This window comes from Sceloporus undulatus, chromosome 5, assembly GCF_019175285.1.
Source record: "Sceloporus undulatus isolate JIND9_A2432 ecotype Alabama chromosome 5, SceUnd_v1.1, whole genome shotgun sequence".
In the NCBI taxonomy this organism is placed as follows: domain Eukaryota; kingdom Metazoa; phylum Chordata; class Lepidosauria; order Squamata; family Phrynosomatidae; genus Sceloporus; species Sceloporus undulatus.
The window spans coordinates 175569688-175586402 of record NC_056526.1 but is presented as its reverse complement, the minus strand read 5'-3'; the positions used below and the strand labels follow the sequence as shown (position 1 = coordinate 175586402).

The window sequence follows — 16715 nt, the reverse complement described above, 5'->3', positions numbered from 1 at the left end:
CACCTGATACTGTTAATTTGAAGCAAACATTTGAAGATGCATCGTGCTCAGTCAGGCTTTTGATACCTCCATGATAAATGAAAATCCTTCCAGTTATCAGAGCCTTCTTTCAAGAAAACAAAGGGTTAAAATGTGTGACGATGTGCATCTACATTTTAATGAGGCAGAATCACAGAGATTATGAGAAAGCAACTGTACAATGAGATGGGCAGACCTTCAAGATGGTTCTGGGGAGAGGAAGCATGAAAGCAACACAAGGCTTTTAGTTTGTCTCTGGCTCAAGTTAAGTGGACTATGAGGGTATTGTATCCAGGATCTCTGGAACTGGGAGACTGTTGGAGATGGACAATGGATTCCCAGCTGACTCCAGCTCAGAGAGGAATGCTTTTCCAGCACTGCTACTTGTAATTTACTATCTACTGATGCCAGGGATGGAACCTTCTGCCCACTAAGCAGTTCAAAAGGGTGGGGCAAAGCTCCATAATGATTAATTACATTATGCCACTTCTGGAGAAAGCAGTAAATCTGTGTGTTGCTATAAGAACATTCTAATAACCTCCAATAGATATAGTTGTATTGCTGCTTGCTTTACTTGTAGTTTAAGAACTAGCAAAGGACATAAAATATTCATGGATGAATTCTAATCTTTCTTAGAACTCTGGGATCTGAATGAGTTTTGGGATTTGCAATATAAGGAAGTACAGGAAGCTAATTTGAAATGTAGTGACAAATAGCAGCAATAACATCCCACAGAATTTTCTCATTTGCTTCAAATGGTGAAAATAGTAGGGAACATCTCCAGGTATCTAAAAGAAGACTGTATCTCCAGGTATCTAAAAGAAGACTGTGTGCATTAGTAAGTATACAAATAGCCATGGTATTTCTTAAAAGAAAATATATTAAAACATTTTCATAGAATCATAGAATCATAGAATTGGAAGAGACCGCATGGGCCATCCAGTCCAACCCCCTGCCATGCAGGAAATCCAAATCAAAGCATTCCCGACAGATGGCCATCCAGCCTCTGCTTAAAGACCTCCAAAGAAGGAGACTCCACTACACTCCGGGGGAGTTTGTTCCACTGTCGAACAGCCCTTACTGTCAGGAAGTTCTTCCTAATGTTGAGGTGGAATCTCTTTTCCTGTAGCTTGCATCCATTGTTCCGGGTCCTGTTCTCTGGAGCAGCAGAAAACAAGCTTGCTCCCTCCTCAATTTGACATCCTTTCAAATATTTAAAGAGGGCTATCATATCACCTCTTAACCTTCTCTTCTCCAGGCTAAACATCCCCAGCTCCCTGAGTCGTTCCTCATAGGGCAAGGTTTCCAGACCTTTCACCATTTTAGTCGCCCTCCTCTGGACACGCTCCAGTTTCTCAATGTCCTTTTTGAATTGTGGTGCCCAGAACTGGACACAATATTCCAGGTGGGGCCTGACCAAAGCAGAATATAGTGGCACTATTACTTCTCTTGATCTAGACACTATACTTCTACTGATGCAGCCTAAAATTGCATTGACCTTTTTAGCTGCTGCATCGCACTCTTCACTCATGTTCAACTTGTGGTCTACTTGGACTCCTATATCCCTTTCACATGTAGTCTCGTTCAGCCAGGTGTCTCCCATCCTATATCTGTGCATTTTATTTTTCTGCCCTAAGTACAGTACCTTACATTTCTCCGTGTTGAATTTCATTTTGTTAGCTTTGGCCCAGCTTTCTAGTCTATTCAGATCATTTTGAATGTTGATCCTGTCCTCTGGGGTATTATCTATTCCTCCTAATTTGGTGTCATCTGCAAATTTGATAAGTATGCTCCCAATTCTGTCGTCCAGGTCATTGATATAGATGTTGAATAGCACTGGGCCCAGGGCAGAGCCCTGTGGGACCCCACTGGTCACTTCCCTCCAGGATGAAAAGGAGCCATTGTTGAGCACTCTTTGGGTTTGGCCAGTCAACCAGTTACAAATCCATGTAACAGTTACTTTGTCTAGCCCACATTTTACAAGCTTGTTTGCAAGAATGTCATGGGAAACCTTGTCAAAGACCTTACTGAAATCAAGATATGTTATATCCACAGCATTCCCTTCCACAGAATTTTGCATTGATCTTATAAAGTACTGGGTATTTGTACTGCAATTTGCTACAGGATGAGATTTGGAGGCCTCTTAAGAGTTACCCCAGCTGCAAGCAATCTTCTCTTTTTATGTGTGTGTGTGTTTGTTTGTTTGTTTTAAGAATGTTTTTTGTGCTCTTGGTATGGTTTTGAAATAATCACACCAAAAGGTGGGAGTAGATGAGCAGCAACTCAACAGTAAATCACATGTGGTTGCATTGTCTGCATAGTTGCTCTGACCTCAGAGTGAGCATCTCTCTATGGTGGTGAAAGCGGCAGGTAGCATAGCAGGGCATGCATGTGAAAAGCCACTAGGCATTGCAATAGATGGCCCCAAGTAATGCTTACCCAGGAGTATTCTGCCCCATGTGGACCCAATCTTATATCTTGTTATCTATCATCAGAGATAACAGTAAATGGAAGACTTAAAAGGAATCCCCATTACAGGCCACACCTGACCCTTAGACTGGATATTCCTCTTTCCTTGTGTAGAAAATTATAATACAAAATTCTTACCTTAAATGGCCCTTCTAATGTTTTCCATTAGAACCAAAGTTGCTCACAGCAAAGGAAGAGCACTCTGACAAACGAGTACAGTACTTTAATCGATGGGCACTATGGCCAGCTCCTGTTTAGAAGATTATAAGTGAATCACAGTACTGAACTACAGGGCTTTGAATATACTGAACTACAAATACTGAAGTAGTTGGCTTCAAAGGCAGAACTAAAATGTCAGATACTTCAAATGCTGAATTGCAAGGTGTTTTTGGTATTCCACAGAGAAATGGGCTGGGGGAGTGTCTAACAGATATTTGAAGTTTGCATAAAAGATTGTAAAGTATTCAAATCAGCTAGTCATCTATATCTAAATGTGATGGAACACAGGAGTTTTCATTGCTATGTTTACTGTGTTTATTTCCTAGAAGGAAATAATAGTTTTCTAGTCCCTATGTGTTTCCTCATTGTTGCAGTGTGTCTTCAATTGTTTCTTACTTACGGTCACTCTAAAGAGCATGTGACTTTCTTATGGTCACCCAGTCACTTTTCATGGCCAAGTGAGGATTTGGACCCTAGTTTCCCAGTGTCCCAAGTTCAGTACTCGAATTACTACACTGGCTCTCATATTTCTTGGTAATTTGTGTGAATTATCACAGTGTTTTACTCCTTGCCTTAATGTAGCACTCACCCCATTACAGTAAATTTTTTGAGAACACTGAATTTCTCAGGAAGCTGAGATTCAGGGCTTTATCAGGGCTATCATCATCATTTTCTTTCTTTCTTCTATGTGATTTTTTACACCTTTCCCAGATGAAGCCAATGGCCCCCATTTAAGATGCAAGCTGCTCTAATATTCAAAGGAGGAAGATTGTTACAAACAAACACAAAAAGAAATCGGTTAAAGGCTGTAGAACCAGGACTCACTTCATTGAGCCAATTACATTTCTAAGATAGAAAAAGTGACAGGGTTTCTGCACCTTAAATAATTGTTTTTAGACATGGAATTATCAACAGGTGGTAGCTTGCATGATGAGCTATGCCAGCAAAATTGACCTCTTTCTCACCATTATTGAAGTTGAAGGACCCTTGTCCTTTTTTACCCCTTTTGGTGTCTCCACAAGTATCACAAGCTAGGGTGTGCTTTGTGAGATATCTTCAATAGTTTGGGTCAATTTTCAGTGACTGAAGAATGGATGGAAAACTAGCATGCAGTACGGTAGAGCTTTGTCATTGTTGCTCTAATCCACTTTGTGCCTGGTAAGTTTACAAGTGGTGAATTTACAAGTTTTTGGCTCATTTCCAGTGCACATGTAGTTTTTCTACCATGCATTATTTTGATGCACAAAGCTTTGCTTTCCTAACATGGAGGGTATTGCCAGAAGGCAATGTTATATGATCAATAGAAGCAGATTCAAATTGTTGTAAAAAGTACAGTGATGGTTTAGGTGCATCGTGAAATCAATAAAGAAGAGCAGTTCTTAACAAACTAAAATGAAGAACAATTACCTACTCCAGCTAAATTGCATTGCATATCGGATCATTTGCAGCATGTGGAGTTGGTAAGCATGAAACCAAGGTGCTGTGGAAATTAAGCAGTTGACATAGTGACAGATGGGATATACCAAGGAGTTGATTTAAACTGGTGTTGGTAATTAGATTTGCAGTTACATAAACTGACAGGGCCACAAAAAACTGTTTAAAGGCATATGAAGATAGAAAGGAGTTAAGTAGTTACGTTATTTTGCTCCTTCTAAAAAAGCAATCAACACACCCTTTCTAATTCTATGATTCACTTATGTTTGAGATTTGCTGCCTAATAGTACAATGTAGGCACATCTGTTCAATATCCTGCTGGCTCCATTACTCCTTTCCCCTAAAACTTCGGCCCCGTTTTCCAAAACATCTAAAAAATAATGGAGAGAAGACCTTGAAATTATGAAATTCAAATGTGGGAGAAGGAGAAACAGACAGATTCAACTATCCATGTAAAGGACTTTTTTTTTACATTTGACCTGTGTATTGAAGTGAATTATTTTTGAGGTTGAATTGTGGTTGCCCCTTTTTTTACCCTATCAGGCTTAGTACCAGAATCTGAAAATTTCTCCCTAAATAGGACGGAATATAATGGAATAGATTTTCTTTTAAAATACAAGATATAACGAAATGAAATGACTGACCTTTTTCTACCCATCAAATATTGCTGAATTCTCACTGGGCTGATTTGATTGGTTTTCCCTCAAAGATTTTCTTTTGTAAGTTTGCAAAATTTAGGGATTGTTCCGATACCTCCTCATGCAGAGATATAATTATTTTGGCTACAGAAGTGCAAACACCCTTCTCTGAAGTGGCACCTTGGCTGCTAAATGACTCTTCTTTTTCATCCATGCTTTTGATGAAGGGTAGTATTAACGCTGCTTCCTGGACTGTGCTTCAGCTTTAGAGTTGACTATAGTAAGAGAGGAAGCATTGCCCCTTGCCTTCACATGTTATACTTTGGACGTATTGTTTGATGTTTTATTTATATTGTTGGAATACACTTTGTTAGTCCTAACTAGAGAGAAACCAGTGAGTCAATGGAATGTTCCTTTGTGTTGCTCAGTTAAAATTATTGCATGTGCCTTATCCCATTATTTTCCTGGTGAGATACACACCCATTTAACTTCAAAGATAGGACTTACTGCATTCTCCTGTATGCAGCGTGTATGCAACCCAGGCTTATTCTGCGGCTTTTCAAGGACGCGAAAATCCCATCCTTCAAAAGCTGTGGGATAAACCTGCATTGCATTTGGGTTGCATATGGGAGAATGTAGTAAGACCTGTCTTTGAAGTTAAATGCATGTGTATCTCATCAGAAAAATGATGGGATAAGGGGTGTGCAATAATCTCCAATAACTTAGACCTATGTGCTGCACATGGTCAACAATACAGCGTGCCCGCTCCATACGCAGCTGTGCCATACGCGGCTTCTAGTTTATGGGGAAGCCACACTGCTATTAATTGAATGGCACGCTGCTGCGAGGATGAGCCCCATTCATTTGAAAGAGGCTCAAGTATAGGTGGAATTCGCCTTACCAGGGGAGGGGGGGGCTGGAACGGATCCCCGGTGTAAGGCACACGTCCACTGTATGATAGAGGTACACAAAGGGAGATTGATGGGACTGTACAGAATCATGGAAGAAAGTGGAAAAACAGTTAGCTCCCATCATACTGGGTTTGATATGGTATTTATGCCCTAAGGCTGATCGGCTTCATATTGAGACTTTGCTTGCTTGCATGCATGCTTCTGAACCATATTTCAGCCACACTTTACATTTAGTTTTTTTTATGGGAAGATTCATAATAATAATAATAATAATAATAATAATAATAATATTTATTTCTATGCCACCTGGTGGCAAAGCCAATCTGGGCGGTGAACATAAAAATTTACAGAATAAAATATACATAAATATTTATATTCCCTTCCCCCCTTAAAAAATTATTAAACTCTTAAATGTATTAAAATGGGACTATAACAATATATAATTATACTATCCTAAACTAAACCCCCAAACCCCCAGCAATCCTCACCATCAGGGGATGGGGCCACGAGAGGAATAAGGGAAATCGGGGAGTCCGGGAGCCTGGGCTGGGAAAAAAAATTAATCTGGAAAGGCCTGCCGGAAGAGATCTGTCTTGACAGCTTTTTTAAAACTGTCTAAAGATGTTAACTGACAGATCTCATCCGGCAGGTCATTCCAGAGCTTAGGGGCGACAACAGAGAATGCCTTCTGAGAGGTAGCTGCAAGTCTAGATTTTTTAAGGCTGCAGCAAATTCCTCCCTGAGGAGCGGAGAGCACGGGGAGGATTGTACGGGAGGAGGCGGTCTCTAATATAGCTTGGACCCAAGCCATTTAGGGCTTTAAAGGTGATAATCAACACCTTGTACTGGGCCCGGAAGCTGATAGGCAGCCAGTGGAGGGACCTCAAGACAGGAGTGATGTGCTTCCTCTTAAATGTTCCTGAGACAAGCCTGGCTGCCATGTTTTGGACCAGCTGAAGTTTCCGGGTCAAGGACAAAGGTAGCCCCATGTAGAGCGCATTACAGAAGTCGAGGCGTGAGGTTACCAGCGCGCGCACAACAGTCTCAAGGATTCATGGACTCCTTCCCCAAACTGAGAGCCATTTACTGGACCTCTTAATCTGCTTTGTAAAAAACACATTCCTTAAAGTTTCAAAATATCTACTCCCTAACAATAGTCAGGATTACACCAAGATTTAGTGGAACAAAGTGAAGTGCCTTTTATTACTTCAGAAGAAAAGAAGTTATAGTATTGTCTATACTAATGGGCAGTGGTTCTCCAGAGTTTCTGATAGTTTTTTTCCAGCCCTGTTTAGAGATTCCAAGGATAGAACCTGGACTTTTCTGCATGCCAAACATGTGTTTTGAGTCTGAGCTACTTTTCCTGCACCAGGAGAGTCCCTTTGGACATGTTTCTATATATTTCCTATTTAAAGTATTTATGGATTGCTTTTCTGTCTAAAAGGGCCCTCAAGGCAACACACAATGTAAAACACCACAACAATATTCATTCAACATTTAGTTAAAAGCAAAATGGAAGTGTCTTATAATCAAACCAGAGAGCAACTTGAAAATCTCTCAAAATCCATATAGGGCATGTTTACACTGTCAGGAAAATCCAGTTTACCTTCAGGTTACTCTGATCTGCAGCCAACACGGGCTTGTCTACACACACTATAGTGAATTCAGGAGAATTGTTCACCCAGATCTTTCAAACACACCCCAGTCTGATAAATCATAGCATGCATGGCCACACAGCCACGGCCACTCTGGGTTTTATTTCCTCCTTCCCCCATGCATATGAATATATGTAGTTTTGACCTCCCTTTCCCCAGCCTCACACTGATATTGCTGTCAAATGCAGCCCACATACACATGCATAGACATTCAGAATTTCCACTCAAAATTTGTAGAAACCCCCCCCCCCCCCCCCCATTTAAGATCTGAAGCTATTAAAAGGCCCATATTCAGCATCATTTGAACATTATTTGAAGAACTCACTGTGAAAGCTAGGTGTAATTATTTTATTTGGTCTATGTAGATGCACCCATAGAGTAATAAGAATATCAGTGAACGGCTAAAGCAAGACAAAAGTCGAAGCAATCTAATCTTCACTGGGAATGAGTTCCATGTTCAAGCAACAAAAATAACCCTCTTTCCTGTATCCACCAAACAATCTAAATTCACTTGATGGTGAAACATATGTTAGAAGATCTGGAAATTTTCTAGTATATTTCTGAAGAAAATCACAAAGTTCAGGCAGGCTGTAATGTTGGTCTGTAATCTTTCAGATATCCTGGCTGCAAGAGGTTTAGCATTTTAGGTAAGAAATAGTACCTCAAGTTAGGCTTGAAATCTAATTGGAAGTCAAGTGTAATTTGTACAACACCAGAGTTAAACAGTGTTCAATTTCACCATTGATTTCTATAGGCAGCTGTCACTTCCATTTCAAAATAACTTCTCAAGCTAACCCAAAAAACTGGACTTTCTAATGTAGTTTGAATTAGGCACCAATGACTTCCTTCTCTCTTCTTCAACTTTGCCACTAAAATCAGCCAACTGGGAAATGCACACACACTCACACAGGGCACAGGTATTGGACATTGAGAGGCACTTTACATATTCTTCAATCAAGAACATTGACATACATGTTTCCAAAACAGGATGCATCTTAGTGGGACAGGGGTCCCACAGACCAATTCAGCATGTTGTGTGTAAGCTATCCATAGCCACAATGGCAAGCTACATACAAAGAGCTTGAGCATAGTCAACCATCCTGTCAAAAGAAGATGTTTGCCCCAGGCCATATTCCTCCTCAAGCTATCAAAATGAAATATGGCCTAGGCCAGGTACAAAAATCATTTCCTTCCTCATTCCTGGGACCTTTTAATGAGAGGGGGAGATAATTATTTCATTCAGAAGGTGATCAACATAGTTTCTGGGGAAACTTTATCCTTCCTCACATGGTCCAATGGCTGACTATTTAAAAGGAACTTTCCTGCCAATTGCGCTACAGTTCTCTTCACACATCGGTGCAGGACCAGCAAAATGTTTCCCCAACTGAAACATTTAAGGAGTAAATATCCCTATCCAGACTTAAGTTGACCAAACAAAGCTATGCTGTATTGGCCATTACAGAGGGATACATTACACTCAGATCCAAAGAGGCAGAAGATAAGAGTGGCACTCATTTAACTTACAATGACCCACCCTATCCCTGGACATCATGGCACAAGTAATGAAGATCATTCTGTTGCATCTCCCTATGGGGCGGTGGCAAAATGGAAGCTGTGGACTGCAGACATCTGTTAGCTGTGCATTCATGAGTTGAACTGAGTGTCCTCAGTTCTCATAGTATAGAAAGGAAGGAAAATAAAAACCTGCTAGGGGAAGGGATGGAACTGGGTCTCTGGAAAATGAGGACAAGGGAAGGGACCAGGGATGTAGCCAAGGAGGGGGGTTGTGGGCCCGGAGCCCCCCTTCCGTTAGATACAATGAATGGTGCATGCTGCCGCACTGCCACGCCCAAGCCCCATTGTAATGGTGGAACTTAGTCTGGAACCCCCCCTTCCCAAAATCCTAGCTATGTCCCTGAAGGGACTCTAAGTGATCTGACTGTTCACTTCCTCTATTCTTAGTAACCACCTGGTTATTTCTCCTGGGCAGCTTCATGTCTCAGAAGAAGAATGCTGAATCACCACCTCCAAAATATACATGTGTATAATATTTCCTTGGGGAAGTAGCACTTGCCAGTAGTCAAAACAACCCTATTTCTTTGTTAATGACCTTTGCTAGTTTCTTGGTCTGGAAAACAAGGTATAGATAAAACAAATGAGGAAGAGACAATAATTTAGCAGTCTGTGAATAAGGTTACAGCATATAGGTACTATTTTGATTCACAACTACTTGGGTGTTCTGTGCTAGTAAAGTAATCCCCCCAAGCCTCCAGAATTTGACTTGAGGTGCAATTTTGTGGCCATCACAGCTAAGGAGAGAAGATGGGGAGTAAAATCTCTGGGGTCCGGCTGATGGGGGGAAAAAGACAAATTAGGCTGGAACCCTGCTCCTTAGCCCTAATTAGAGTTGATTCATTAAATTAATTGTTGAATGGTGAAGCAAGATGAAGATAAATCCAATTGATTCTATGGCTCTGCTTACTTATAATTAATAATAGCATTTAGGCCAAAATGTTGGTATCTCAATAGAAAACTCAGTTTAGCTAAATCTTGCATGGCCACAATAATTTCCTAATATGCTTGAGTCACAGCAAAGTATAACATGCATCTTGAGACCAGAATGGCTAAGTCCTACTATCACAAAACTATGAGGTCTGATCCATATTTGCTTAAGAAACACTTTCTACAGTTCTCTTAAGGTACACCACCATGACCAATAAAGAGAAAAGTAATGCATGGATGGGTGGGTGTCACCACTTTTTATTTGTTCTGTGACTGGAACACCTTGGGACCCAATACCTGTAACACACACATGTGTTTTGGCATTAGTAAGGTGAAATTAACATTATAGCGTATGAATGAAAGTCTGGAGAACAAAAGAGGAAAGAAAATATGTCAGTTATTCCCCCCCCCCCCATTTAATGATGAACAAGATAATAAAATTGGGTCACTGGATGCTCAGCATTATTATTATAAGTTTTTAAAAAAACCAACAAACTAGTGAGGATTCGGCCAAAGTAGAACATGGATGCACTAGCTTAGAATAAGGATAAATTGGCCTGACATCTCATTACTGAATACTTCATTGTGAATTAATTTATATAGAAACCTTTCACACCAGAAGTTTTAAAATTACAATATTTCTTTCAGTTCTGTAAGCCAAATATAAAACATATAAAGCTGTAAAGTTTTAGATTAGAAATGTTGGCTTCTGTAAGAATACAAGATGGCATGAAAACTAGATTGGGGAAAAAAACTCAGGTTATTCTGTGAGAAATGTCACACTGATTTCACAATAGACTTGTATGGAGAAGTTAAAGATACGAAAGCTATTCATCTGGTTAATTTAGAGGATATTACTTTGGAACAAGTGAAACTCTTAAGTAAGATTCATGATCAAAGCATGAACTTAACATTTCAGGCTTATTTTGAAATGCTTGTGTAGTTCTGTGTATATTTTGCATAGTGACAATAACTGTAGATCAAGCACTCTGGTTTGTTAGAAATTGTCATATATCCTATATGTGTCAAGTGTTGCTTTACAGATTCAGGAGCCCTGGCCCATTGAATCAAAATTTGCAAGAAAAATAAACTTTGATTATATTACTGAAACATTTTGATTCAGTTTGAGACTGCTTTTACAGCTCTGGTTCAGTGCTAGGAAGCTCTGGAACTGTAGCATTGTGAGACACTTAGCCTTCTCTGTCAGAGAGCTTTGGTGCCACAATAAACTACAATTCCCAGGATTCCCTAGTACTGAGCCAGAGCAGTTAAAACTGTCTCAAACTGGATTATTTCTACAGCGTGTTTTGAACCAAAGACTACAGAACACTGTTACATTTGTTGTAGAAGTACAGATGGTTGATCAGTCATAAACAGACTGTTTACATTCTGGGCATTATCACTATTCATTGTTGGATTAATATGGTTGGGGCTCTGGAGCAATTGCCAAGAAAGAATCCCTTTTATGTGGCCTATATATATAATATGACATGCAAACCTAATTTCAGTCTGGCAACTTCAGTGAAACTAACTAGTTGATTCCATGCAATTTTACTCCAGTGCTAAAATAAAATGCAAAATATTGATAATATCAGAACTGGGAAATTCAGCAAGTGAATTTCTCATATAGGTGTGAATGAGGGCATTCAGTAAAATTAATTATATACCATTAGCAAAAACTAAGTACATGTAACAGACTGCTGTTACATATGATTCTCACACACAAACTGGAACTTAAAACTAACATTTCTCTAGATACTAAATGAAGAAGGAAACATAAAAATGTGTTAATTGCAGTGTTTGCTAAAAGGTGTACCTTTTAAAGAACTCCCTTGAAATTTTGTATGGTTGGCATCTGGGAGTGAAGCTTCTATGTTTTTTTCTCTCTGTGTTACTTTTTCTATCTTTCAGTCTTACATGTATGCATATTTTACAAGATTAACATGAATAGATTTGGGATTTGCGTGTGTGTGAATCTGACATTGTGCATTATGATGTGTCTTTACAACAGAAGGGAAAGTTCACTTGTTATTTTTTTTTATTCAGCTTCTGAATTCCCCTTTGTAGAGAGAAGGCTTTTTAATGTGCTTTCTTCTGGGGCATATAATTTCTTTGGGGGCATATAAAAGGCAGGGAGATTAAATTCTGAAATTTCTATGCCATTTAATATGGGTCAGCTTTATATGCATGTGAGCTGCTTCTCTGATGAATGTATCGGTGGTACTCTATTCTCAGATTTAGACCATTGTGTTACAAGCATGATGATAATTGACTTCCTCCATACCAGAGGTATGGAACTTTTTGCCTTCTAGAAGTTTTAGATTCAAGCTCCCAAAAGTGCCAGTTAATTGTAAGGGATTGGAGGACTGGTAATCTAAATCATCTGGATGTCAAAGAAAGCTCACCTCTGTTGTCTCATTGTGGGATAGTTTTCCAGGTTGGGACTTTCCCAAGATCTAAGATCTAGGAATGACCCTTTGTGATGTCACTGGGTTGGGCCTGGTGGTGTCCCAATGATAATGTTACAAGGGACAGCCTCTGATGATGTCATTAAGTATGGTATCTTAAGCGTTGATCACAGTTGCAGAGAATATACCATTCAATTAAAAACACCAAAAGGCTGTGCAGATCAGCCATTAAGGCTGGCCTGGGGGTGGAGTCAGAGTGTGACATCCATATGACACACAACCCGACTCCACTCCCAGGGCAGCATGATGCCACGTGCCACACCATATGGTGCATGGCATCATGGTGTTCCTCTGGTGCTGCATTTAGATGATGCAGCACCAAAAGAGCACGATAAAGCTGTGGCACTGATAGCAACTTTCCAGGGCACAAAGAGGAGCCACTGTTTGTGGCTCCTTTTTGCACCACGGAAAGGCCAGATTGGGGCCATGGTGTGCGGTTGCCGCAGCCTCAATCTGGTGAAGGCAGAGGCAGGGGCGGTCTGCTCAGCCTCCCAAGTCTAAGAAAGAAAGAAAATAATGCACAAACTTTTCAGGGTAGGGCTCTTATCCTGAGATTCTTCCATCTGACCATGAGAACTGGAGAATAAGATCCAGCTTTTAATCAGAAACAGACCCTGAGATATTGAAACTCTATGTTGGAACTAAGTATACAATGTGATCATGAGGGACATATGGTTGATTTGAGTCCTTTTCCCATGAATGTCGCCATCATCATAGAAAGAGCAGCATCAACATATGAAATAAGTGGCCCATATGCAAGCTTACTGCTATTGACATTACTGGAGCACTGTGGAATCCAAATGCATAAAAGGTTGCCTTAGATTAGATCAGAGTATTTGTTATCTAACCTAGTATATTATCTTATCTGAAAAGGAATCTTGTAGCAGGTTGAAGAAAAAAAAAGCACAAGGTTATAGTTTTCTGTGGGTTTTCTGGGCTATGTGGCTGCATTCTGGAAGAATTTATTCCTGACATTTCGATTGCATCTGTGGGGGGCATCTTCAGAGGGTGGTGGCATGGAAGTATGTGGTGTATATATACTTGTATCATCCTTGGTTGGGAGGAAATTATTTACATATTAATCTCTGTGTTGGTCTGTTGTTGAATGGCAAGGCCTCAGGGTGGGAAGATATGTGGGAGGATATGTGTGTCAATTTGGTTAGCAATCCATTGTCTGCAAGGAAACCCCCTTCGTCCTGGGTGATGCTCATTTGCCTGTATTGAGTCTTAATTTTGTGCTCTTCAGGACTGGTTGCCAAACTTTGTTTACTTCCAGTGTTTCTTCTTTCCTATTGAAGTTGTCCAGATGTTTGTGTATTTCAGTGGCCTCCCTGTGCATTCTGTCATGGTCCAGAACTTCAGTGTTTTCAAATAGCATTGAGTGCTCATGTTGGTTTATGACATGTTCTGTTACAATCCCCAGGGTCAGGGGGTTTCCTTGCAGACAATGGATTGCTAACTAAATAGACACACATATCCTCCCACATATTTTCCCACCCTGATATCTTGCCATTCAACAACAGATTAACACAGACATTAATATGTAAATCATTTCCTCCCAACAAAGGGTCACACAAGTATATATACACCACATACTTCCATGCCACCACCCTCTGAAGATGCCAGCCACAGATGCAGGTGAAACATCAAGAATAAAGTCTTCCAGAACATGGCCACATAGCCTGGAAATCCCACTGGCAGTGAAAGCCTTCTGCTTCATAGCATGAGGTTAGTCTGATGCATTTGAACTGGAGCTCATACCCAGCTCTTAAAAATATTGCAAGTTGCACTTCACCTGTCTCTTCCCTTCTTTTAACAAGAAAAACCCAACAAGGCTATCTCTTTGAAAAATAACTGGTCTGACTAACACAACAGCTCTCCTTCGTCTAAGGCAGAGAGAGGGCTTTCACATTACTTACTACCTGATCCATAGCACAAGACCTTCTGCATGCAAAGTATATTGTCTGGCATTGAGCTATGTCTCTAGAACTAACACATGGATTGGGTTATTCGTAAACTATTTTCCACTTCATTGTCACCAGTACCCAGGGTGAGTGCAACAGTGATATAAACTGAATGTGTAATAACTTGTTATAGAAGTTACCAGAGTAACATTGAGAAACCTGCAGCTAAGATGCTCTTGTGGAAAATGAAAAGAAGCCCTCTGAATTTTTCAAACACCAGTGGCATAGTAGAAGAGTAGGGGACATGGACTGAGATTCTTCTGTCCATAAACAGCTGACACTACTGACCATCAATAAGATTGGGGTAGGAAATCTAAGGCTATCCAGATGTTCTGGACCACAACATCCATAATGTTCAGACAGTATGGTCAATGTTCAACAAGGATAGGATTTATAGTCCAAATCATCCTGAGGGTATTAGTTTGTTGACCACTGACTTAGAAAATGCTGCATTAATAACAACTGAAAAAGCTAAGTGTGATTATTTCTGGGTGCTTGCTGTCCTTTTGAGAAGGACTGGTCTTCATTTTGTATTCGAATCACTGGGTTCTCAGACAATTGTCCTTTAAATGTCCACACATGTAAAACATAACAACTATACTTCATAGCTGGGTTCTAATATTGTCTCAAAGCATATGTTTTCAGTTCCACTTGGGTATTTTCATCCTTCCTGAATAAACAAACAAACAAGTCTCATGTTGGGTTATTGTAAGTAAACTTGTGCTTCCAAATGTTTTGCTTTTCTCTGAAAACAACAGGGAGAGCATTTGCTTAACACGCCTAGGGATTTATGTCAGTGTGTCTGATATTTGTCAGTGTTTTAATCAACTATTGGTGAACATGTCTAGCCTGTTGTAAAGCTCCAGACAGTTACTGGAAACATTTTGCATGCTCCAAATTGCCTTGTTGTTGATAAATTCTATTTCTAATATCCCAACATCTCCCTTTTCTTTTTTTCTTTGCTCTAGGCTACATTTCTAAACAAAATGGCGAGCCAAATTCTCAACACAAAGGACCGAAAGTCAGTACATACACCCACCGAGGACCATTTTAGATATACATCAGGTAATCAAGCATCCTCCCATGAAAGCAAAAGCTGCCAGTTGTCAAGTGTGTGCCTCAGCAACCTCCTGACAGAAAAAGAAAGAGTGGAAGTCATCAAGCACACAAGAGACACTTATGAATCCCTCACTTCAGAGGTCAGCCAGAATGGTGTATCAGGGGAATCAAAAAGTACGCCCAAGTTGACAGCTAAGGATGAGAACATCCCCACTTTTTCTGGGGCTCTGAAAGACCAAAGCCTTGCCCCTCGGCCACATTCTACTTTCATTGGGAGGTTGGGACAGCCTCCGAGAGGACCCATCTCATTACACATGTACAGTCGGAAAAATGTTTTTCTTCACCACAATCTTCACACATCTGAGCTCCAGACTTTGGGCCAGCAAGATGGGTAAATGGAGTCAGCACATTATTTATTGCAGACAGAGCTTGGTGGTTGGTTTAAGATACTACCATGTTCTTTTCTAACTGACTTGAATTCTCATCAGCTGCTACCTAGAAGATTTTTTCCCCCTTAAAAGTTTATTATTGTCGTTTATGAAATCTGAACTTTCCATGTCAAATGTGGATTGGGAGAGGGGAGGGAGGGGAATGGTTCGCATGTTAACTTAAATGAGTAATTTAAATGTCTTGTGGCGTTCACCTGAGTGTGAAGTCCCCAAATTAGTGAAGTCAGTGCAAAGATGCATTGGTTTCAAAGGAAATGGGTGGGAATATCTTGATGGAATGCCCAAAAGAGGCCCGATGTGGCTTTTTTAATTCCTACCATCAAACGTTCACTTATATAAGATTTTTAAAGATGATCTCAAATAACTTTGTTCCTTTTAAATAATGTGACTGTGAAAGTAGATGTGAGGAATGGTTAGCGGATTAGATAAGAACTCCAAAATGGGTACAAAATTTAAAAGACTACAAGTAATCTTTGGGATATTCTGTCCATGTTCTTTTTGATTTGGTTTTATAGTTTGCTTACTCATGGAGTAAGCAAACTTACTGTTGAAGCAAAACTTGCTTGCCCTTTCCATGTTTGCACAGAAGATGAGGAAACTCAGAAGAACATATAAATAAAGCCCTGCTAAATCAGACCCAAGTGCATCCATCTGTGTTTCCCACCTCCCACCAGTTGCTTCTTGGCTTACATCAAAGCAATGGCCTTCTCCACATGTTTATCATCAGAACCTTTCATTGAGTGATGCCTCTGAACTATCACATGGAATGGATTATTAGTAAACTTGCTTCCCACTATCAATATCACCAACATCAAGGATGGATGCAACAGTAATATAAGCTGACCCATGTTGTTTATCCTAAGGTTCTGGTATTCTTAGTTGTGTTGCCTTCATATATTATGATTGGGCTTACTGAAGAAAGCTAACTA

At 40.1% G+C, this 16715-nt stretch overlaps 1 protein-coding gene across 2 annotated transcripts in view; it reads left to right on the top strand.

Moving 5' to 3' along the window:
• The window catches only part of CCSER1 (coiled-coil serine rich protein 1), a 915439-nt gene extending 899552 nt beyond the window's left edge, over positions 1-15887 (top strand). For both annotated transcript variants that reach the window (XM_042468781.1, XM_042468782.1), the window contains exon 10: positions 15247-15887. In XM_042468781.1, the coding sequence (XP_042324715.1) occupies positions 15247-15732 (486 nt within the window). In that variant the 3' untranslated portion in view covers positions 15733-15887. The remainder of the gene's footprint in view (positions 1-15246) is intronic.
• The last annotated feature ends 828 nt before the right edge of the window (positions 15888-16715 follow it).